The 26161-nt window shown below is 35.6% G+C and overlaps 1 protein-coding gene across 1 annotated transcript in view; it reads right to left on the minus strand.

The window, feature by feature from the left end:
• Positions 1-13534: 13534 nt before the first annotated feature.
• Positions 13535-26161, minus strand: part of BMPR2 (bone morphogenetic protein receptor type 2) — a 200808-nt gene continuing 188181 nt past the window's right edge. The window contains exons 12-13 of the mRNA XM_082657900.1: positions 22357-23636; positions 13535-21054 (exon numbers count right to left, since the gene is read on the minus strand). Coding sequence (XP_082514026.1) covers positions 20804-21054; positions 22357-23636 — 1531 coding nt within the window. The 3' untranslated portion in view covers positions 13535-20803. The remainder of the gene's footprint in view (positions 21055-22356; positions 23637-26161) is intronic.

Raw genomic sequence — 26161 nt, forward strand, 5'->3', positions numbered from 1 at the left:
ACACTACATAATGATCAAGGGATTAATCCAAGAAAAAGATATAACAAATATAAATATATATGCACCCAACATAGGAGCACCTCAATACATAAGGCAACTGCTACCAGTTATAAGAGAGGAAATTGACAGTAACACAATAATAGTGGGGGACTTTAACACCTCACTTAAACCAATGGACAGATCATCCAGACAGAAAATTAATGAGGAAACACAAGCTTTAAATGACACAATAGGCCAGATAGATTTAATTGATATTTATAGGACATTCCATCCCAAAACAGCAGATTACACTTTCTTCTCAAGTGCGCACAGAATATTCTCCAGGATAGACCACATCATGGGTCACAAATCAAGCCTCAGTAAACTTAATAAAATTGAAATCATATCAAGCATCTTTTCTGACCACAATGCTATGAGATTAGAAATGAATTACAGGGGAAAAAACGTAAAAACCACAAACACATGGAGGCTAAACAATACGTTACTAAATAACCAAGAGATCACTGAAGAAATCAAAGGAGAAATAAAAAAATACCTAGAGACAAATGACAATGAAGACACGATCATCCAAAACCTATGGGATGCAGCAAAAATAGTTCAAAGAGGGAAGTTTATAGCTATACAAGCCTACCTCAAGAAACAAGAAAAATCACAAATAAACAATCTAACATTACAGGTAAAGGAACTAGAGGAAGAAGAACAAACAAAACCCAAAATTAACAGAAGGAAAGAAATCGTAAAGATCAGAGCAGAAATAAATGATACAGAAACAAAGAAAAACGATAGCAAAGATCAATAAATCTAAAAGCTAGTTCTTTGAGAAGGTAAACAAAATTGATGTATCATTAGCCTCATCAAGAAAAAGAGGGAGAGGACTCAAATCAATAAAATTAGAAATGAAAAAGAAGTTACAACAGACACCACAGAAATACAAAGCATCCTAAGAGACTACTACAAGCAACTCTATGCCAATAAAATGGACAACCTGGAAGAATTGGACAAATTCTTAGAAAGGTATAACTTTCCAAGACTGAACCAGGAAGAAAAAGAAAATATGAACAGACGAATCACAAGTAATGAAATTGAAACTGTCATTAAAAATCTTCCAACAGACAAAAGTCCAGGACCAGAGAGCTTCACAGGTGAATTCTATCAAACATTTAGAGAAGAGCTAACACCCATCCTTCTCAAACTCTTCCAAAAAATTGCAGAGGAAGGAACACACCCAAACTCATTCTATGAGGCCACTATCACACTGATACCAAAACCAGACAAAGATACTACAAGAAAAAAGAAAATTACAGACCAATATCACGGATGAACCTAGATGCAGAAATCCTCAACAAAATACTAGCAAACAGAAACCAACAACGCATTAAAAGGATCATACAACATGATCAAGTGGGATTTATCCCAGGGATGCAAGGATTCTTCAATATACGCAAATCAATCAATGTGATACACCATATTAACAAATTGAAGAGTAAAAACCATATGATCATCTCAACAGATGCAGAAAAAGCTTCTGACAACATACAACACCCGTTTATGAAAAAAACTCTCTAGAAAGTAGGCATAGAGGGAACCTACCTCAACATAATAAAGGCCATCTACGACAAATCCACAGCAAACATCATTCTCAATGATGAAAAACTGAAAACATTTCCTCTAAGATCAGGAACAAAACAAGGATGTCCACTCTCACCACTGTTATTCAGCATACTTTTGGAAGTCCTAGCCATGGCAATTAGAGAAGAAAAAGAAATAAAAGGAATACAAACTGGAAAAGAAGAAATAAAACTGTCACTGTTTGTAGATGACATACTATACATAGAGAATCCTAAGATGCCACTAGAAAACTACTAGAGCTAATCAATGAATTTGGTAAAGTTGCAGAATACAAAATTAATGCACAGAAGTCTCTTGCATTCCTATACACTAATGATGAAAAATCTGAAAGAGAAATTAAGGAAGCACTCCCATTTACCATTGCAACAAAAAGAATAAAATACCTAGGAATAAAACTACCTAGGGAGACAAGAGACCTGTATGCAGAAAACTGTAAGACACTGTTGAAAGAAACTAAAGATGATACCAACAGACGGAGAGATATACCATGTTCTTGGATTGGAAGAATCAATATTGTGCAAATGACTCTACTACACAAAGCAATCTACAGATTCAATGCAATCCCTATCAAATTACCAATGGCATTTTTTACGGAACTAGAAAAAAAATCTTAAAATTTGTATGGAGACGCAAAAGACCGCGAATACCCAAAGCAGTCTTGAGGGAAAAAAACGGAGCTGGAGGAATCAGACTCCCTAACTTCAGACTACACTACGAAGCTACAATAATCAAGACAATATGGTACTGGCACAAAAACAGAAATATAGATCAATGAAACAGGATAGAAAGCCCAGAGATAAACCCATGCACCTATGGTCAACTAATGTATGACAAAGGAGGCCAGGATACACAAAGGAGAAAAGAAAGTCTCTTCAATAAGTGGTGCTGGGAAAACTGGACAGCTACATGTAAAGGAATGAAATTAGAACACTCCCTGACACCATACACAAAAATAAACTCAAAATGGATTAGAGACCTAAATTAAGACTGGAAGCTATGAAACTCCTAGAGGAAAACATAGGAAGAACACTCTTTGACATAAACCACAGTAAGATCTTTTTTGATCCGCCTCTTAGAGTAATGGAAATAAAAACAAAAATAAACAAATGGGACCTAATGAAACTTAAAAGCTTTTGAGGGGCTTCCCTGGTGGCGCAATGGTTGCGAGTCCGCCTGCCAATGCAGGGGACACAGGTTCGTGCCCTGGTCCAGGAGGATCCCGCATGCCGTGGAGTGGCTTGGCCTGTGAGCCATGGCTGCTGGGCTTGCGCGTCTGGAGCCTGTGCTCCGCAATGGGAGAGGCCGCAACAGTGAGAGGCCCGCGTACCACAAAAAAAAAAAAAGAAAAATAAAATATAAATAAATAAATAAAAAAGCTTTTGAAAGCAAAGGAAACTACAAACAAGACAAAAAGACAACCCTCAGAATGGGAGAAAATATTTGCAAACGAATCAGCAGAGAAAGGATTAATCTCCCAAATATATAAACAGCTCATGCAGCTCAATATTAAAACAACAAACAACCCAATCAAAAAATGAGCAGAAGACCTAAGTAGACATTTCTCCAAAGAGGACATACAGATGGCCAAAAAGCACATGATAAGCTACTCAACATCACTAATTATTAGAGAAATGCAAATCAAAACTACGAGGTATCACCTCACACTGGTTAGAATGGGCATCATCAGAAAATCTACAAACAACAAATGCTGGAGAGGTCGTGGCGAAAAGGGAACCCTCTTGCACTGTTGGTGGGAAAGTAAATTGATATAGTCACTATGGAGAACAGTATGGAGGTTCCTTAAAAAACTAAAGATAGAACTACCATACGACCCAGCAATCCCACTCCTGGGCATATACCCAGAGAAAACCATAATTCAAAAAGACACATGTACCCCAATGTTCATTGCAGCGCTATTTACAATAGTCAGGACATGGAACAACCTAAATGCCCATCGACAGACGAATGAATAAAGAAGATGTGGTACATATATACAATGGAATATTACTCAGCCATAAAAAGGAACAAAAGTGTGTCATTTGTAGAGATGTGGATGGATCTAGAGACTGTCATACAGAGTGAAGTAAGTCAGAAAAACAAATATCATATATTAATGCATATATGTGGAACCTAGAAAAATGGTACAGATGAACCGGTTTGCAGGGTAGAAATTGAGACACAGATGTAGAGAACAAACGTATGGACCCCCAGCGGGGAAAGCAGTGGCGGGTGGGGGTGGTGGTAGGACGTATTGGGAGATTGGGATTGACATATATACACTGATGTGTATAAAACTGATGACTAATAAGAACCTGCTGCATAAGAAAATAAATAAAATTAAATTTAAAAAAAAGTTAATTTGAAGAAATCCCAGTTAGACATGCTGACTCAGCTACACACAGGAATTTCAAGAGTAAGTTTACAATGGTTTAGAATTATTCTACTCATTTTGGGAGCAGTTCATATCTCAGACCCCTGTAGTACTACATATTCTTGAATTTAAACAGTAGATTCAAAATAAATGATAGCACGTGATTGTAGAGGTTAAGATACAGAATGATTTCTATTCTCTCACTCTATGTGATCATTTAAAGTTTTGTTTCTGTTTATAAATTAAAATGGTGAAACAGAGTGCACACTGCGAGATGTAACACTTTTATCTGGTTACTGCATAGTTTAGTTCATACATGAAATAACCTACTGAATTTGAATAATACCTTTGAAATTGAAATTCTTTAAAATTGTTATTTTTGTTATTTAATAAGCTAAAATATCATTATTCATCAATCGACTAATATATAGGCATAAGCTTTTTTCAACTTTTCAACAAATATATTAATGTAAATAAAAAGTATCAATTACTTCTTTCCTTTTTTGTACTGTATTTCATCACTTATTTATTCCTGTCATGAGTGTATAGATAGATAGATAGGTAGATAGAAAGTTCAATGAAACAAAATTTTTGCCCTCAGATTTCTTTTCTGGCCACTGTTGTTGTTCATTTCATTTCATGATTCTTATTTAAAATAAATTAGTTGTATAGAGGAGGGGAGCTAAAAAATGATCCGCTCCACATTTCAAATATATTGGATATGATGATGGTAGGTATCAAAAAATATTTGTAGAATGTGTGAATTAGTCAATTTGAAAAGTCACTAATATGTAAAAAGATTTAATCTCTTTCCAAAATAACCAGCCTAACTTTACTAAAGACACTGACAATTTTATTTCCACCTGGTAAAAACTATTTACTTACAGAAGATACAAGATCAGACAAGTCAAAACATACCTACCCAGATATGACAATGAAGTCGAGGTTTGACCTAGACCATAGTCACAAAGCAACAATTTTTAAATGACCCATAAATTCTGTGAAGTAAGACACCCATTTTGGAAATGCAGACTCCTGAGTTCACCTGACAAAGGTGTATAATTGGTGAGTATAGAGAGGAGCACTGAATCTCCTGCAGTTAAGTTCCCTGGGAAAAGGTGGGAAGAGGGTCCCCTCCACTTCCCCCAGGAGAAAAGAGTTGGCAGCCTACTCAAACCACCTTTGTACCCTGCTGTGTTTCTAGGACAGTAAGTTCCCTATGTTTTGCCACTTCTAACTTCTGGGTAACAACGTAAGGGAAATGGATTTTCAATTGCTCTAGGGATCAAAGGGGTTCTGGGCTTTGAGCTTCATGAATTCCAGTCACTGATCCTGTTTTCTCAGTTTTAATTTGTCTGTCTCTCTGTGTCTCTGAAACACACACAGACACACACACACACAGACACACACGCGTGTGTGTTATTAGGAAATAACGTTCTCTAATCCCAGCTACAAAGGAGCTTTGGGTGTTGGCTCTCACCTTTGAGATGTCAGTGCTGCCAAGGGTAGAGCTTATCTGAAAACTTCAAGGAACTGTTTGAATTAAAGGGAAGTTCTTGCTTTGTTTTAGTTAAAATATAATTAAAAAAAAATAAAGAGTAAGAGTTGAAACCAATTTAATTATTTTGAAACTTATAAAGGTAGAGAGATTAAAAAGTGTATTTACTTCTTCCGTTTTTTAATTGAGGAATTAATTTCCTTTCTATTTGCCCACTATTTGGGGAGGAGCTTATTTACTTAGTCTAGAGGATAGCAGAAATGAAGCCCTTTAAATTTCGCTTTTGGGGGACTTTCCTGATGGTCCAGTGGGTAAGACTCCGTGCTCCCAATGCAGGAGGCCCGGATTTGATCGCTGATTGGGGAACTAGATCATGCATTCTGCAACTAAGAGTCCGCGTGTGACAACCAAGATCCCACGTGCTGCAACTAAGACCCAGCACAGCCTAAATAAATATTAAAAAAAAAAAAGTTTTGCTTTGGGTAGAGACTTGTTAAGAAAGATGTAGGAAAGAGCAGCATAGAATAACATGACACAAAGACATACTGTTACTTTCTATAAAATTAACAGCTCTTATATTGCTTCAGTTTGCAGATAGTTTTCTTCTCACCCTCTCAAATTATACAAGTGCATGTTAATTCACACGATAAATGTGTTACTGAAAAGACTATTTGTACCAGAGGAGAGCCTATTAAAAAAAAAAAATGTATTGGTGAATCCTTGAATCTTTTTAATTGAAGAATCACTTTCTATTCTACTAAGGCAGGTTTTCAGGTAGCAGATTTGCTTTTTAAAGAGAGGCACACCTGTATGCTGTATAATAAAACATACTCCTTTTGAATTCTAGCCTAAACTTCACTCAACTTTTGGTCTAGAAAAGCCAGTTCAGCAGGATTAGTAGCATCAATAACCTTCCCCAAGATGAAATTTTAAGTTATCCATTGAATGTTAAAGTTGAAGGTACTAAAGGTCTGATTTGGGCCACACAATTTAGGTGAAAACAAATCAGAGAAAGGTTATCAATAAATGAGGAGAGCCTTTCAAAATAAGACACATGAGAGAGAGACTTACAGGAAAGTGGAAGGGGATTTTAGAAGAAAAAACTATGTGGGAGATTTTATGTTAACTTTGAAATCTGTTTAAAAGCACATCACCAATTGTTTTCTTTGAAATGAGCAACTGAAAGAATAAATATCCCAGAGTTAAAACCAGAAGAACTTTAGGTGAGAATCAGTACCAATAGGTCTTGACTTATGAAGGTGAAGGATACGGAGGCAAGTTTCTGAGGTCAGTAACACCACTCTGTACTTCTCTGGTTCAGTTTGCCGTGAAGCAGGGGATGACTTGGAGAAAATGATTTCTAAACACCTCTTCCCTCTGGTCCTCTCATTCTAAAAGGATGAAGTGAAACTTGTCTTACCTTTTCTTTCTCAAGAGTGGCATTTCTTGTCTACTTTTCCTGACCATCTCTCCTACCAAGTCAAAAAAATAAAGCAAAGCATTAAGAAAGAGAAGCCATTATAAAAACAACCAAGCAGGGTTCAAGTGATTTCTGATTATCCCTTTGCTCAGAGATGAATGTTTGTTTTGGATTTAAAGGAAGAGAGTTTGGGTTAGGATAACACAGCTTTAAAAAATATTTTTTTAAAAGCAGTCCTCTATGCCATGAGTGAGGATTGGACACTTGTTCAGGTTTCAATGGGAGATGAAGGAAGAATGGAGAAATAAGATTAACAGTGGACCTCCTATGGAAGAAGAGTGCTCACCAGTGGAGACAGCACACAAGCTGCCTTGCTTCACAGTTTTAGCTGGGGCTGCCTCTCCTCTCAAGTTTATCCCAGTATGCCAAGCATTTCCTCTAGGTCCTTATTTCCATGTTATGCCTGGGATGGAAATTCCTGGAACAGGGAGCAGGAATCAAGGTTACAAAGATTAGGAAGGGGACATAAATGGGTAATATTAGGTAGAAGACAATTAGGAATTACTGGTTTGGGGAAGAGTCCAGGTCCCACCTAAAAGGCATTTAAATGAAAACACATTTTGAATATTATGCAGGCCAAAGAAACAGAGCTGGCTGGCTGGCTGAGTTCAGCTCTTCACTCATCCTGCTTTTACTCCTTTCTTAGAGAATTAGGGTTAAGGTAATTTCCTCTTGTATGTCAGATATGGAAATGATACAGAAAATCAAAACTAATTAAGAGGAAGGTCTACATAGAGTGTAATTTATTGAACTTCTGCATACCCTAGGAGAGGTTATTTCTAGAATTTTAGTCACACTGAATTTAAAGCAATCCTAGTTCTGGTTTCTTACTTTAATTCTTCAAATCAGCTTTGGGCTGGGCAATATAAAATATTTTTGTGCAAATCTCTTTGTGTCACAACAGAAACAGCCCTCAAATCTCTTTGAAAGGATGGAACTTCCCCTCCTCTACCCAAATTGCTCAAAAGTCAATTACTGCCCTTTTTGGTTCTTGCCTACACAGTCTACGTGAGGATATCATTCTTTTACTTTTTAAAATTTATTTATTTATTATTATTTTTTTGCGGTACGCGGGCCTCTCACTGTTGTGGCCTCTCCCGTTGTGGAGCACAGGCTCCGGATGCGCAGGCTCAGCGGCCATGGCTCACGGGCCCAGCTGCTCCACGGCATGTGGGATCCTCCTGGACTGGGGCACGAACCTGTGTCCCCTGCATCGGCAGGTGGACTCTCAACCACTGCGCCACCAGGGAAGCCCTTAAATTTATTTTTTAATTGAAGTATAGTTGATTTACAATGTTGTTAGTTTCTGGTGTATAGCAAAGTGATTCAGTTATACATATGTATACATCCTATTTTATATTCTTGTCCATTATGGTTTATTGCAGGATATGGAACATAGTTCCCTGTGCTATACAGTTGGACCTTGTTGTTTATCCATTCTATATACAGTAGTTTGCATCTGCTAACCCCGAACTCCCAATCCATCCCTACACAACCCCTTCTCTCCTTTGGTAACCACAAGTCTGTTCTCTATGTTTGTGAGTCTCTGTTTTGTAGATAGGTTCATTTGTATCAAATTTAGAATCCACCTATAAGTGATATCATATGGTATTTGTCTTTCTATTTCTGACTTACTTCACTTAGTATGATAATCTCTAAGTCCATCCATGTTGCTGCAAATGGCATTATTTCATTCTTTTTTTACTGCTGCGTAGTACTGCATTGTATATATATACCACATCTTCTTTGTCTATTCATTTGTCAATGGACATTTAGGTTGTTTCCATGTCTTGGCTACTGTGAATAGTGTTGCTAGGAACATAGGGTTGCATGTATCTTTTTGAATTATAGTCTCATCCAGATATATGCTCAGGATTGGCATTGCTATTTTTAGTTTTCTGAGGAACCTCTATACTGTTTTCCATAGTGGCTGCACCACCTTACATTGTGAATCTATCAGTCTTGATGTTGCTAAAAATGTTCGTGTTGAAAGATGTCTTGTTTGAAAACACATGAAGTATTGAAATGTGTCACAACAGAAACAGCCCTCAAATCCAAAAAGATTTGGAAGACTGGGAAAATAATTTCTCTTTTGAGAACATGAGAAAATAGTACCTCAGATTTAGATAAAAGACAAAATAATATTAAAATTTATCCAACATTTCTGAAATAGGTAACCTGAACTCACATTTGAGTCAGGTATGATCTATTCTAGCTCAACACCCCCTGATCATTTGGGGTATTTCCATTTATCAGGATAAAGGTAGTAATGTCTCATTCTTCCCTATTTCATTTTCACATTTAGTAAAGGAGATACCAGTAGCTTCATTTACCACCTAAAATTTCGAAATAAGTTAGTTTTTAAAAAATTTGTTTATTTTATTTATATTTATTTTTGGCTGCATTGGGTCTTCGTTGCTGCACGCGGGCTTTCTCTAGTTGCGGCGAGTGGGGGCTACTCTTCGTTGCGGCAGACAGGCTTCTCATTGCAGTGGCTTCTCTTGGTGCAGAGCACGGGTTCTAGGTGCATGGGCTTCAGTAGTTGTGGTTCGTGGGCTCTAGAGCGCAAGCTCAGTAGTTGTGGTGCATGGGCTTTGTTGCTCCACAGCATGTGGGATCTTCCCAGACCAGGGCTCAAACCCGCGTCCCCTGCATGGGCAGGTGGATTCTTAACCACTGCACCACCAGGGAAGCCCCCAAATAAGTTCTTATAATTGGGGAACTTCCTGTCAGTTTACACATCTGAAGGCATCTTAAGTAAAAAAAAAAACTGGACCTGTTTTCCCTTCTTATGATACCATACAGAGTAATACCAAAGGCTGCTCAACAATTCTGAATATTGATATGACTGAAATTTTAAGGTAGATAATAATCAGAGAAGAGAAAATATAAGGAGGAAAAATAATCAGAAATTGTGTCCTTGAAAAAAATATCAAGAAAGCCAAAGTAAAAATGGTTTTAAAAAAACTAAAACCTAACTTTGCTTATAAAATGCCTTTATAGAACTCTGCTAAACTTTGATCGAATTCTGGCAAGTGCCATTGTTCCATGAAAACGTTCGAACAACTAAGGATTAGTCACCTCTTCCAATGTTTCAGGAACTGTACACTATGTTTCACTGCAGGACTACAGTGAAGTCATAAGAAGGTCATGTTTGTCAAGTCCTGGCTCTGGTATTTGTTTCTTCTGGAGAGAAGGGAACCTGTAGACTTTCTGCCTAATAGCCCAAACATTCTTAGTCAACGAAATGCACTGGACTCTTCTAATGTAAATAGTGTTCACAGAGCCTGTCCTGCTTATTATTCATAATCAATAAGAAAACATTATGAACCAAATTTGAGACATCTAGTCTTTGAAAAGAATGGAGAAGCCTCCAGTTCTTAGAACATGAAATAAGAGAGCCTCCTGGTGGTCAAAGTGGTGCACAGACTTGCTGCTGGGTACCTGAGGAACAGTGATTTTACTGTTTTTTTTAACATGACCAAAAAAGTAGAGAAAAAGACACTATAGTAAAAAACAAAAAAGATAAAAGCATTTAACTGAAGGACCTATTTCCCAAACCCACTTACTCTAGCTCACTTTTTCTAAAACCATGCCTCCTGAATGTAATTTATAGGTAATAATGGTATTCATTTATTTAAAGCTCTCTGCATTTATATATATAAAGCACACCCACACATTCCTTCAGTGCTTATCACTTTGGTCAATTTTAACCCTAAAGATGTGCCACGAATATCACAAAATAACTTACTGAATGACCTTAAGATAAATTACTTTCAAGCACCCAGAGAACTCAGATGGACTAAGAAGCCTGATTAAGAGAAGTCAGGTGAGAATCTAAAATATTTTAAAAACTATTTTGGTATCAGCATATCAATCAAGTTTGGTATTTCAGAGACAGAAAACACTGATAAGACTCCCTCCCTGAAGCAAAAAGCTGACAATCCAGTAAGGAGATAAACAGCAAGTAGCTGTAAACTAGAGTCGAGTGGCAGAAGGTAATGCTAGAAAGGGAGTGGCTGATGCACGGTAGACAACTTAGAATTTCAGGTCGAGGAGCATGAACCATTGGCAACTTGATAAGGGTATTGACAAGATGATTGGCAGCAGAGTATAAAATTGCCTGGAGTAGGGAGAAAACAACAAAAAAAAGAAGACTAAAAGCCTATCGAAACAGTTATCTAATTTGAACCTTCCCTGCTTGAATTCTTCCAGTGGCTTCCAGACAGGTCCAAACTCCTAGCATAGTATGCTAGCCCTTCTGTGTTAGTCTTGTCTGTGTCATCTGGGTTCCTCTGGATCATCTTTCTCCATACCATCACTTAGAACCCCAAACTCTACTCCCATCTAACATCCTCCCACCCCCCAGTAAAAGCTCCACCCTCTTCGGCCTCTAGGGCTTTGTGGGTGCTGCAGCTTCTGCTTAGAGGGCCATTGCTCATTTCTAAACTAATTCTTACTTATATTTTAAGACAGTCAGGAAAGTTATCTCAAAAGGAGAAATTGCCTCTGACTCAGTAAGACTGGATTAGGTATCCTTGCCATGTACATCCATAATACCCCTAGTTTTCACTCGATCACAATACTTATAATCTGTACTGTAATTTTCTCCAATTAAAATTTTCTCCAAATCTACTGTGAGCACCTTGAGGGTGGGCTGTGTCTTTTATCTCCCACTACAGTGCTACACAATAGGTGTTCAAAAAAGTTTTTTGATGCTCCTTCAAAAAAGGAACTTACTGGTCACAACTGAAATTGCATTTTGTTTGCAGTTCCTCTCCTGCCCCCAGTAGAGTCACTTTCCTTTTTAATCTATCCTGCCCATCTGTCAGTCCAAACTTCTTCAAATTACTTCTATCAAGGTCTTTCCTTCCTAAGAAACTTTGGCCTCCCTATTGTCTATGACAGCAAGTCCAAAACCTGGTTTTCAAAAGTCTTAATGTCTGTTTGGTTCTACATGTTCTGCTTTATTTCCAGTCTCTATTCTCCTTTATTTCTGGTCACTTCAGATATTCTGCCTTCACTTTTCCTACTGAAATCCCAGCTGTCCTTTCAAGACCCAGCTCAATAATCATTTCCTCATTGAAGTCTTCCCTGGCTCTTCAAACACATATTGAACATATAGTTTACCACTTATTTGGGCACTTACACGTCATCTTGATTGGATGTAACCTCTTCCTGGGTGGGCCTTCTCTCCTCCACAAGATGGCTTAAGTTCCTGGGGGGCAGGAATCGTATCATAATCAGTACAGCAGTAATGATTCAATTTCAAGAAAGTGAATAATAACACATTATACCAATAAAATGAAAGCTGCCCAAATATGGAATTTGGACTTTAATTTGAAAAACACCAAGAATAAAGAGGTAGATTAGTTACTATCTAAGTTTGTCCTTTGCTGAGAGGTATATAAACTGGGAAGACGGATCACATAGGTGTAGGTGTAAATGAGAATTTTACTTGTGGTAAGTCATTATTAAAAGGTTCAGCAGGTCATTACTATACATTTCCTCCAGGTCATCATATTTTCTCTAAGGACATTTAGTTATCATCTTGAACATTACACAGTGGGTTCTGTAGAGGACTGCAATGTTACTCTGTAACATCATACATATAGTAAGGTTGGGAATGTGAGTCAAAAGGAAAAAGGTAATCCAAACCTATTATCCCTATAATATTATGTAAGGTGACAACAGAGCCTATGGGAGTAGACCATGCTTTTCCTCAAGCAAAAGTTCCCTTGGCATACATGGTTGTCCTGTGGATCCTGCTCCAGGGCACTTAATACACTGAATTAATCTAGAGTCAAAAACAATATGTTGCCTTCACAAGCTCGTATTTCATTTTAACAAGGCCTTCTAAAAATACAAAAGTCTTGATGAATTGGGCAATTGGGATTGACATGTATACATTGATGTGTACAAAACTGATGACTAATAAGAACCTGCTGTATAAAAAAATAAAATAAAATTCAAAAATTAAAAAAAAATACAAAGGTCTAACTGAAAAGATTATTTGATGATGTGAAGCACAAATGCAGTGTCAGGCCAACAGAGATAGTTGTTTTGGTACCTGGTAACTTTTCAGTAATCTCAAATTGTTTCATGTATGTTCCTGGCTACTCTATTTAGCCACTGGGTCATTTCCATTTTTATTTTTGAGTTTCTCTTCCTACAATTAGAAACTGAAAACTGTAGTTCAAAGCAAAATGGAAAATACATTAGAATCTCATCTTTACCAGTTCTGTGGTTTTGGGCAAGGTGTCTGACTTCTCTGAGCCCAGTTTTTTAATTTATAAAATGGGAATAATAATATGTATTTTGTAGAACTGCTGTCAGAATTATCAACATATGTAAAATAACTAACACCATACCTGGCATATAGTGAGTGTGCAACTATTATTCTAATGTTAGTTGATTTTTTTTTTTTTGATGTATCATACTGAGTAATGAAAGTCATATTAGATGGAACATTTACTCTTCTGGTGCAAAATACCTAAAATAACACACTAACAATCAATTTCTGATGACCTCATAAAATCAAAAGATACAATCACTGTTGTCATTAATATGATCTTTAATAAATGGAATAATGCACCTTTTTACAGCAAGCCATTTTTAAACCTAAAGAACTTTCTTAAAATCTTCTTCTCCAATGTCTCTGTATCAATACAATCTTTTTATTTAGGTTTATATATATCAAAGCATTTACTTACAGTTATTCATAGAAAACTCTTTAGTGGCTTAATGTCAGCTTTCATAGTGGCATCAATAGATAATACAAAAGAAAAGTGATTTGCTTTATTTCATACTCACACCGATCCATCAAACACAACTTATACAGCATAGCAAGGTCTCAGACGGCTTATACAAAAGCAAAATAACTGAAAGCAATTATTCATAAAATTCATATATGATATTCTATTGGTAATGTAAGAGCAAAACACACCAACAAAAGATACCCGTTAACAAGAAAGAGGGTTCTGAGGAATTGCCAATATTTTTCAGCCTTTCTTATACCAGAAAAGCATCCTCAGAAATGAATATTCTGTAGCTTATGTTTCTCCTGTCCATTCAGAAAAAGCATGGCAGCTACACATTTCCATATTTCAGCTACTACAACACCCTAAGAGTTAGTGTATTTTACAATTATCCACTTATCTTCATTTGAAAAATTATCAACAGAAAATTAAGGATGATTCCAGCTTATACAAACACTTATACAATATAATCTCCATGGAAACATGACAAGGCATACAAAAACTGTTTAAATAAATAAATGTGACCAGAAAAAGAAAAGCCACAGAAGCCAAGCAATTCAATATTAAACCAGGACCTATCTTTGAAGCTCATCTTTTATTAATTCAGTGTTCTTACTGTTAAGCTTCTTTAAAAATATGTTTTCCCTATCACACTTAAGAGGATTGGTAATAAGGTGGAGAGCCTGAGACAGGAGACCGGTTACAAATAACTTCACTGCAAGAATTTTAAGTATACATATACAGCTTACCAATTTGGAGCTTAAACTTGTCTGAAAGAAACATTCTATTTGGATCTGACAATGTGATAAATAGGTTACCATAGATTACCTTCTCGAAACCATCCAAGCTACTACGAAAGCTATAAACTCACTAGTTCACTTTTAGAAGACAGTTTAATAATGTTAAATTACCTCTGAAAAATTTTATCTCAGAGGAACTTTATCAAGTTCTCCAATTAACAACACAAAAACAAAATGAAACAGTTTGTCCCATCATGTATAACCATTTAACCAAAGAACAGAAATCGTTTGAAGACTGTGCTTCAACTCTAAGGCCTAAATATGCTGCAACATCTAGACAGTTAGTTGAGTCATTTCCCTCTATCCAGTAATTATAAAACTGGGCAAGTTTTTATGATTAATGAAAGCTGATATTATATTTATGTAAATGAAGTCAAATCATAAGATGAAACATTAAATGAACTGTGTGTGCAACAAATTCAACTGTATCTAACTGCTTGTTTGCTATCAATTGAAGTTTTTCAGTGTGCAAAGGGATGAAAAGGGCCCTGAGTTTTTAAGTAATATTATGTCTATAGAGCGAGTCTAAAACAGGAAGATGGTTCTGAAATCTAAAGGTACAAATAAAATGTAAAAAACCCACATGTTGTCTTTTAAAACATTAAAAACAAAAACAAGTTGCAGTTTAAAATACAGTAATTTGCTTAAAAGTTCAATCATAAACTGGACGCCCTAATGATGTGATAAGATTCCTTGTCTCTTACCCAGATTTTAAAATCTGGGTCTCAAATCAAGTTTAAAAAATGAATGTTACAACATTTAATAGTAACACTATGAATATCACAGTAATAAAGGAATTAGAATTTTCAAGATATAATATTTATTTTAGGCATGATTTTAGTAAACAGCATAAATTCTTCTGAAGTATTTACTTTTCAAATGTTATCAGCCATGAGATAAAATCCTAAATTTTTCCTTATATGCACAAATACTCAATTTTAACCAGCCACTTAAAAGTTAAATGAAACTTGTTAGAGTCCAGTCTATGTTGCAAAACTATGATGAGTATTTCAAAAGTGGTCTGCAAAAATGTTCGTAGATAATACCTGATTATTGTAGGGTTTGCTTTTGAAAGTTAATATTGTATTTTGTGTTTAATATTTGATACAAAGAAATATGTAAAATGTTGTGGCTCAATCATAATGAATGCTAAGCGTGCTGCAATAAAGGTTAAAAAAGAATAGCAAAATGATATACAATTTTGTATGCACGGCTTTTTACTTATAAACTAATGAGAGTATAAAATCATAAAACTCCACAATAGAAAATGTTAGATAATATAAACTTAAGTGCTGATTTGCTGACAATCTGATGGTTGGATCCACTGTCAAATGGTAACATCTTAATTCTCAATTCTATCCTATTTAACTATTACTTAACTGGAGTAATGAATTTGAATATAACAAAATATAATTTTAGGTGTTCTTAAATATAAGTAGGTATTAAAATAAAACTGAGGAGAAAATACTAAAGGAACCAAAGCAATTCTGTCTGAAGAACTGAGACTTAGGTGTTGAGAAGCCTGAAGTACACTGAAGAGTCACGGATATAAAATGAATCAGGAGGGAAGCAGAATAGATATGAAGAAAACTTTCCTGACACAGAAGATTGCAAGTCAGATAACCAAGGGACAGAGTAAGTGAAGACAGAAACTAAGAGGTGAATGAAGGAAAGTAACAGGGAGGTGCATCAGAGCGCCCTGGGATTTTTTCTTTTCTTGTATGTTAGTTTAATCTGGGAACCTGTAGAAAATCCTTCTCTTGATAATATTTGTGTAAACTAGTTTAAACAGTGATTTGCCAGATTTACTTAATCAAGGATTATATTTAGGAATGGATCATTCAAGGTAGTTTTGGCTAAAGTTTACATAGTTCAGAATCTAAAAGTTAAAATGCACTCTTATTTGCTGAAGAGCAAACTGACAGTAAAAGGTATGAATATTTAGAAACTTCCTAGTCTGAAAAAGACTCCTGGGGTGTCTGTGGAACTGTTATACAATTTCTAGGATAACTGGTCTAGATAATCAACTAACATGTGTGTCCAGATTTTAAGTTTAAGAAGTTAGCTTGGAAGATAGAGTAATATATAAAGCAATCTGTAAATAGTTATGTAATAACCTGCATATAACTGGTAGTAAGTTTAACATAAATATATAAAATGTTGTATAGAAATAGAATGTAATCTCACATTCTAGGAACTAATTACCTCCAATGAAATATTCATTTTTATAAGTAAGAAAAAAAAACCCAAAAAGTTTGTTGAAAGTTTTTTCCATTTTAAATGACTTTGAAGAGAGAGGTTTATAGAATGAAAAATTCAGTAAATAGCTGCAGCCTATCAGGTGTTTCATTTGGCTTTAGAAGCAAAATCAGAAAATATTTTAAATAAAAATACTTGCCGAATTTTACGATAACTCCCACTGAAACACATACTTACTTGAGTGTTCCTACCTTTCTTTAATTATTTTCACATTCAGAACCAACACACATTTTCCGGAACAAGTGGATACCTGAAAGGAAGCTATACAAGTTGCTATATAAAAAGGACATTATCCTTCTATCCTTCCTACATCCTCTTCAATTAGTTCTCTGGATTAGTAAAATTTTCTAAAGTCACTTTTAAAAGCAGAAATTTTCAAAATGAAGTGAAAGGATTGATGAGACAAAGTGAACATTAAATTAATTCCGTGAAATCAAATATGGAATCAATTTAGGAAAAGGTCTTTGTTCCCATAAGCCTTCGCTTTTCCCTTAAAATTTACTTTACCTTTAGTTCTGCAATATAAGAATGTCAGGAGTGAAGAGAAATGAAATGATTTTAAGATTCATGATGGCAGATGTGGGATTGAATTTTGTCTTGAATTAGTAATTTTTTCTCAAGCAACAATCACTACAGACATGTCTGTACATCTCCTTTTGTTTGCCTAATTTCTAAAGTCATTAAGGTATCTGGTTTGGTTTATATACAAGCCACAATTGTGTTGGGGTATAATGACTAAATTTCTTACAAAATGTCAGTCCATTATGCATACTGTCATACAGTGTATAGGCAGTGTGGTGTCAATGAAAGAGATATGAAGAGAGCAAGCCTAGGTTAAAAATCACAGATTTGTCAAATACTAGATGTGGACCTCGGGCAAATTACTTAGCTTCTCTTAGCTTCAGTTTCCCCATCTGTAAAATGGGAATATTAACTATAATCCTCATACGGTTGCTATGAGGAGTAAAAGAGATTATGTGTGTGTATGTATATATATATATATATATATATATATATATCCCAGCATTCAGTATATAATAAATGGCCAATTAGTATTAGTATCTACTCCTTTGCCTTCCAATAACTTTTTACACCAATATTTTTTTCCAGTTATGCATTTAAAAAGAGGGAACGGAAAAAAAAAAAAAGAGGGAACGTTTTAGGAATTATAATTAAATCATTTTGTCTAAACTGAATTCAAATCAAGTTCTTTCAATGACTTAGTTCTGGTATACAATTAGGATAGTTAAGGGAATTAATATTAGACTTTGATTACCTATTATGATGCTTTTAGGGTTATAATACTTTTAAGGTTGAATTTTAGTATTTTTTCATTAAATGAATAGCCTTTAATTCAAAGGGACCCAAATGCTTTTCTACATGCAAAATTCTGTGATGGAAGTTAAATATTAGATTTAATATACATTATTATTACATGAATAAAGGTTGCAAATGAGTATTTTAAATAATCTTGCTTGCTTGTAACAGCAAACAGATTCTAAAAAAAAATGAGTCTGATGTACAATTTAATTTAAAATTTATTAAAATGATCTACACTATTTCTCCTACTTTTCCAAGAGCCTACTAATAAAAACATGAGGAAAGGAAATTATTTGTTTTAAACATGCTCGCATAAAAATGGGAAACTATAAGGAGTTCTTTAATTTGGTATACCAATTTTTGAAAGCATTTTACTATTAAACATCAAAAAATGCTGAAAACCTTACAATTAACTGGCCAAAACACAGTGTAGTAGAATGTAAGACAACTCTTCTGTCAGGAAAAATCAGTTAGACCTCAAATGGTCATTTACCTTCGATGCTTCCAATTGGAGAAGGAATATAATTTATTTGGACTCAGAGATGTTCTAGAAATACTTAAAAGTAATATCCTGGAATGCAGTTGAAAGCCGTTGAAAATCAAGAGAACCAAGTGAAAATTCATTGGAAAAAATATAAATAATTCATTACATAGATAAAAAAATAAGAAAATGAAAAATTTTTATGCTAGATGACTGAAAAATATGTTAAGGATCTGAATCAAGAGAAAGGCCAATAAAATACAAAGGGTGGAAATCCTGGGTACTAGCAAAATAATGTTAATTCTAAATTCAAAACCACATTCAGCAATCTAGCTAAACATCTCACTTCATAAGATCACAGTAGATGGCAAACAAAAGAAGGCTTATATGCACAAGTCATAAATATTTTGGATAGCAAATTGGGAAATTTAGGCTGTCTTTAGCTAAATGATGTGGATAGAGGAATATGAGTGAGAAAATTTTGTTCAAGAGATAAAAACCTCAATCAGGAATTTGGGATTTGTGTTTTCCTCTCAGCTTTTTTATCTCCCAGAGAAATCTTAGAACTTAATTAATGTCTATTAAGTACTTGAGAATCTGGAAAAAAAAAAAGTGAGATCTTCACTGTTTGCAAATTGATAGAAAACGATTTGTGCTCATAAAAAAAGTCCCTTATTTGACATAAAGTGCTTTATTTAAAAAAACATGCAGAGATTGTTTTAGAGATGATTATCAGTAATGAAAGAAGCAAAGGAAGCTTAAAAAAAACAACATGATTTGAATATACATAATGTTATCACTAAAAGGTACATTCTAATATAATGTAAATAATAAATGCTCACATATCAAAGATGATATGAAAAACTGGCAAATGGAAAAATTATGAAAATAGGATTAGTGAAGAAACAGTTTTGAAAAGAGAGAGGTTAAGTCTCAGGCTGCTCAAAAATGATAGGTTTGGCAGCAATCCTTCCTTCCACAGGGATTTGGCATGCCAGTTGAATGATTTTTCCACACAGTGTTTTAGGTCATGGGAAGAGGAATCATTTTCAGATAAAGTTACCAGGCTTTGCTTGGGAAAAGAAAAAAAAAAGATACTACAGGTTCAAAACTATGAATTACTTTTGAAGTTATTTTAAACAGGATGTAATTTTATTTGAGTCAAACATGGCCTATTCAGAGAATGAAGGCTATAATACTATATTGTGTTAACCATCTATCTACTTAAAAATTCCATATAGGTACAGCTCTGTAAGTTTTCTGATAAAAATGTGCTACTTAAATGAATATGGAACATGAACATACATATAAAAAATAAAATAAAATGGAAAACAGCTAATATTTGACTTGCTCATTGTTCTACGCTCTTACGAACTTCCAAAACCAGAACCAAATATGTTTATTAAAATGCCTGGAAGGAAATGTTTAGGATTTGGAAGGATAAAAGAAATGGCATTTCAAATTAGGTTTTGGTAGTTCCTTCTTTAGAGCCCTTTGAGACAATGTTTTTGCATTCTCCATAAGGAGAGAGAAAGCAAGAAATCAGGTAGCTGCTTTCTCTTGTGCAAAAATTCACTGTCAAAGAACTGACCTGCTGAAAGTATGGAGGATGGGGGAGGAAAATGTTCATATCTTGGAAGAATGCGTATTCTGTTAGGAAGAGAACTTATGAGAAAGCTACTTGTGGCCTATAGACTATTGCACATTCAAACAAAACACAAGAGAAAAGAAAGTCCAACAGATAATGTGTTCAGGAACATATCAACATATAAACTAGCTTGTGCCCAGAAATAAAACATGGATACTAGACACCACTGCAGTCAAACCTGTATTAATTTGTTTCTGATTTAATGACCTTTAGAAACTGGTCCAAACTGATTATCAGCAATACATTGTTTTTGCTTTTTTTTCTTAAAAAAATATTTTGAGACCACTTTTGATACACACACATATAATTCTGTGGTCATAACAGACAAATATAACTTTAGCGAGACTAAACAAAAGTGCAAAACTTAAAAAAAACAAAATTAAAAAATATGGAAGCATAAGCTAAATTTTTCTGCATAGCTGAAATCTATTTAAAGCAAGTCCTTGTTGCAGGGGTGGGAGGGGGTACTGACAGGAGAATAAAGCAGTTTTTTTTTAAATGTCTTCTGCATGTTTAAATGATGCAAAAAATAATTTCACTCCATAGGCTTGGAAACATTTCACAGACAGTTCATTCCTCTATCTTTTGACACCATGGTTGTGGCAGTGCCTCCTTCTGCAAGGTAAACAGCGGTGCTGGATTTGGAATGAACTGCCCTGTCTTTGCCATTGTTGTTGACCTCACAGTCCAGTGGTTCAGTGGAGATGACCCAGGTGGATGGGCGCCACCGTTTAAGAGAATAGGGAGTTTTCACACGTTTCTTGATTTTTTCACCAGATCCTGATTTGCCATCTTGTGTTGACTCACCTACTGAAAATAAAAGTGCAGAAAAATGAACTATATATAAAGAAACTATTAAAAAGTAATAAGTTAGGGTTGTAACTGGAAAAGAGATCAAACTAATGTCTACAGGAGGAGCTAATGGACATTTCTTGAAATTTATGATGCTAAACAATATTTTTCTAGGCAAACCTTAACCAACTTATTTTTGATACTCTGTAAGCCCAACGTTTTTATAACTGGTTGAATTATTCCACAGGGCAAGGAAGAAAATATAGAAAAACCACAAAAAGCAAAAACAGGAGAAAATTCCAAGTTCTCAATTGTATTCTCAAATCCTTTGGTTATTGGTAGCAAGCCTAACTTGGCAAAATGCATTTAATCATTCTACTTCATGATCAAAGTAGGCACCTGGAATATAATACTTTTCAGAAGAGTGACATAAACACTACAGTACAAATTTTCTAGTAATTTCCCATCTCAAACCTGACAAGACATTTTACTGATATGGAACCTTGCCATAAGGTATGTCAACTTTTCTATAATACAAGCCACTCAAGCAAGGGGCTAGATTCTACTGATTTTGGACAGCTGAATCCCTTTAGCCCATTTCTTAGTCCTTGACAACAACCATAAAACATGACTTAGTTGTTTTTTTTTTTTATAAGTGCTATCGGTCTAAAAGAGAAATCATTTTGTACAATGATGACTGTTAAAGATTTTGGTGAGCTCTCCTGTCTTGTGTTACAGTCCCTCTAGGACCATAAACCAAGTATCAAGTTATTTGTTTAAGTTGCTAGAGGTCCCATAGTACAATGCTACAGGCATGTGGGAGACTCAACACACAACTCCTGAAAAAACTGACATTAAAAACCAAGAACAATTTTATAGTTTCTTTATAGTGACTTTTCTGAATTTTCTCTGGACTTTTAAGATTTATTAAGATTAGTCAGATAAAATCTAATTGTGTATATAATAGGTATAATATGCTCAACAAACTGTTTCAAAAGTTATACTGGTATCATTTTACTTGGATCTTTTAAACTGGTGAATACTTTATCTCAACTATTCACAGAAAGTATGTGAGTTGCATTATAAACCAGCAGCTACATAAGGCACATACTAAATTGGTAATTATTCTGATTATTGTGACACTGACTTTTTAATTATCAACAAAAGTTACTTTTTTCTTTACAATAGTCTAATTACTTTTGAAGTCCAATCAAATGCGGAAAAGTAAATACTGCTGTTGAAACACAATCTGTTTCTATCTAAGTAGTTACTTAAATGGTCCCAAAAGACAAGGAGAGATTATACAATCCCTCCACTTACACTGCAAACTGCTGTCATCAAGGACATTTGTGGCTGAAAGATCCAGAGAATTAGGCCTCTGTGCTCTTCTAGGCTTTGATGGTCCAGGGTCTGCTATTGTGCTTGGAACACCCTGTGTAAGAACATCTTGCTCTGAACATGGATTGCTGTTGTTGTTATTGGAATTAGTTCGGCCGCCTTCCAGTGGCCGTTCCCTCCTGTCCACAAGACGATCCAGAACACCTTCATCGTGGCCAGCCTGTTGCTCTCGTCTCAGTAAAGGTTCATGCTCATCAGGACTGGAATTAATATTCAGCCGGGTGTCCTCACCAATGAACTGATTCTGCAGCATTTCTTGGGCTCTATGTGCCACTGTGTTGGCTGTCTGGCCAGATGGTACTACCCCATTGGCATACTGGGTAGTGGCAGCATGGGAGTTAACGTTGTGGTTTCTACCTGCCACACCATTCATGGTGACTGTCACCACATGAGGTTCTGCAGCATTGATTGTATTCATCTTGGCAACTCCAGTTTCTACTTGTTTCAAGTTTGATTTGTGCTTGCTGCCAAATTTCAGCCGGGGCTCCTTTGTTGAATTTTTGGTGTTTAAAGGCAAACTAGTAGGTCTCTTAGGAAGGTTCTGTTGCTTGGGGAGAGGATAGATCTGAGCAGGTGGGACATCAGGAATTAAACATGCTTGGCCATTTGCAGCCTGTGTGAAGTCCTGCTGCCCAGTCACTTCCACCGCAAGCTTTATGAGGGGGTAAAGCAAGCTAGAACTGGTACTGCTCAGGGGGTCTGGCGCACTGAACTGTTTAAGAGAATGCTCCATGAGATTCTCATCAGAACTTTCCTTGAGGTTTTTATCAACTTCTTTTGGGTCCAGCTTGTTGGTCTCCAAGTCTTCTTCTGTCAGTTGTAAGCAGACAGGGGTTGGCCCGATTGTCTGTGAAACATTTGTAGCATGCAGATTTGTTTCATCTGGGTATGGCATCTCAGATATAGTGGTCATGCCCGTGCTTGGAGTGAGGCCAGTGGTGTTTGTGGTTGTAGTGTTGGTAGACAGGCTGGTGACGCTTGTTTCAGGGCTGGGGATTCGAGCTTGTGCTTGCTGCCGTTCATAGTTAATCGAGTTTCGGTTCTTTTCCCCTATAGTCAAAGGAGTGCTGGACATCGAATGCTCAGAGGAAATATTCTTCACAATGCTGTCAGTGTGATGGATAGAGTCTTCAATGTATGAGGAAGAAGAATAATCTGGATAAGGGCCAATCTTTGGCACACGCCTATTGTGTGACAGGTTGCTTAAAGAAAGAAAAAAAGTGCCATGTTGAGAATACATTTATGACAAACTGACTCTCCAAGTTTAACACCTCTGATTTTAAAGTATGAACTGCTTTTTATTTTATTTCTAACCCACAGTATTCTAGAGATTATTTAAGAAAAAAAATTATAATCAAATATTAATCAAGTATCAACTAATAACTTGCTAAAGGCTAGTTTTATACTACTTAACCCTACCAAAAAACCTATGTCAATCTAGATATGATTTTTATAGATGTTCATTATTTTGGTTTATAAGAGTTATTATTTTTAAAGATCTCCCCTATAGTTTTGTAATATTAGCAAATATATCTTTATAAATTGTATACTTGCACGAGACATGAAGTTCTGTGAGAGGAGGAACCAAGGCATGTGTCTTTTGCGTTTCCACCATTCTAGATACACAGTGGCTACTCAACAAATATATTACCAAATAAGTTCCAAATAGTAAAAAGAACACAAGCTTTTAGGTTATTCCAAAGTGTTCCATTAAATGGCATAGTCTAGCAAAGAAACATATCTTCCTAGGTAGACTGAGCCATATCAATGAAGGTCTTAGATATGGGTCTTAGAGCCTAGAGTACAAGACAGAATGTGACACTCATATTAAAAAAAAAAAAAAAAAATCAAAGATTCAGGACTTCCCTGGTGGCGCAGTGGTTAAGAATCTGCCTGCCAATGCAGGGGACACGGGTTTGAGCCCTGGTCCAGGAAGATCCCACACGCCGTGGAGCAACTAAGCCCGTGCGTCGCAACTACTGAGCCTGCGCTCTAGAGCCCACGAGCCACAACTGAGCCCGTATGCCACAACGACTGAAGCCTGCGCACCTAGAGCCCATGCTCCACAACAAGAGAAGCCACTGCAATGAGAAGCCCACGTACCACAAAGAGTAGCCCCTGCTGGCCGCAACTAGAGAAAGCCAGCACGCAGCAACGAAGACCCAAATATAAATAAATAAATAAATAAATAATCAAAGGTTCAGAACTGCTCTCCAGTTACCAAGGGTTTTTCACTGTCACTATCACACCTTGGGAGTGATGGTTCTTGAGCATCACACTATAATATATTTATGTTTTAAAAATAAAAGCCAGGCCAAGATATGGAAGCAACCCAAGTGCCTATTGATAGGTGAACAGATATACTATATGATTTCACTTTTACACTGAATCTAAAAAACAAAACAAATGAACAAACAAAACTAAACAGAAACAGAGGTACCGATACAGAGAAGAAACAGGTAGTTGCCAGAGAAGAGGGGGTTGGAGGGAGGAAAGAAATAGGTGAGGGAGATGAAGAGGTATAAAATTCTAGTTGCATTATAAATGAGTCATGGGTATGAAATGCACACTGTGGGGGAATATAGTAAATAACTATGTAATAACTTTGTATGGTGATATACTGTAACTGGACGTATCTTGGTGATCATTTTGAAATATACAGAAATACAAAATCACTATGTTGTGTAACAGGAACTAACATAGTGTTGTAGGTTGATTATATTTCAAAAACAAACTCATAGAAAAAGAGATCAGACTTGTGGCTACTAGAGGCAAAGGGTGGGGGTAGGCGGAACTGGATGAAGGCAGTCAAAAGGTCCAAACTTCCAGTTATAAGATAAATAAGTACTAGGGATGTAATGTACATGATAAATATAATTAGCACTGCTGTATGTTATGTATGAAAGTTGTTAAGAGAGTAAATCCGAAGAGATCTCATCACAAAGGGAAAAAATTGTTTTTTTCCCATTTCCTTAATTTTGTATTTATATGAGATGATGAATATCCACTAAATTTATTGTGATAATCATTTAATGATGTATGTGAGTCAAATCATTACGCTATTTATGTTAAACTTATATGATGCTATATATCAATTATACCTCAATAAAACTGGAAGGAAAAATGAAATGAAACGAAATGAAATGAAATAAAATAAAATAAAAGTGAGGGAGAGTTTTAACTAAAACAATCAAGTATAAACATTGGGAACATTAATAGATACAAGTGTTATAGCAGAAAAGCAGTAACTAAAGGAGAAGTGCTATGAAGAAAGACTGATGAAGTTATTATGAGGGGAATGACAGGAAGGGGAGGAAGAAAAAAGCTTTTGTACTGCACAAGACAAGGAAGTTACGGAGGGATGTAGGGTAAGATTCAGTACAATGAAACCTAGAGTGGAATGAGTGTGGGATGAACCATGATTTGGAGGAAACTATTTAGAAGACATGAAAAGAAGCATGTAAAGGGTAGAGCTGAATAACATAGGAGGCAAAAATAGCCAAAGAAAGGAGGAGCATCAAAGTTTCTTCTTACCAGTCAAGAAAAGTTCAGAAACACTTAAAGTAAAACTAGCTGACTCTTAAGAGAGATGCAAATAGCATACTAAAGCACGTAGAAAATACAGAGATAAAGGGAGATGGAAGAGTAAGACTATCTTCAGGTGTGTGTAAAATGAGGAAATTTATATTTAGAATTGCTAGTCTCTACCTTCCTTGACTTCCTGATA

This window comes from Grampus griseus (assembly GCF_964374135.1).
Source record: "Grampus griseus genome assembly, chromosome: 7".
Classification (NCBI taxonomy): domain Eukaryota; kingdom Metazoa; phylum Chordata; class Mammalia; order Artiodactyla; family Delphinidae; genus Grampus; species Grampus griseus.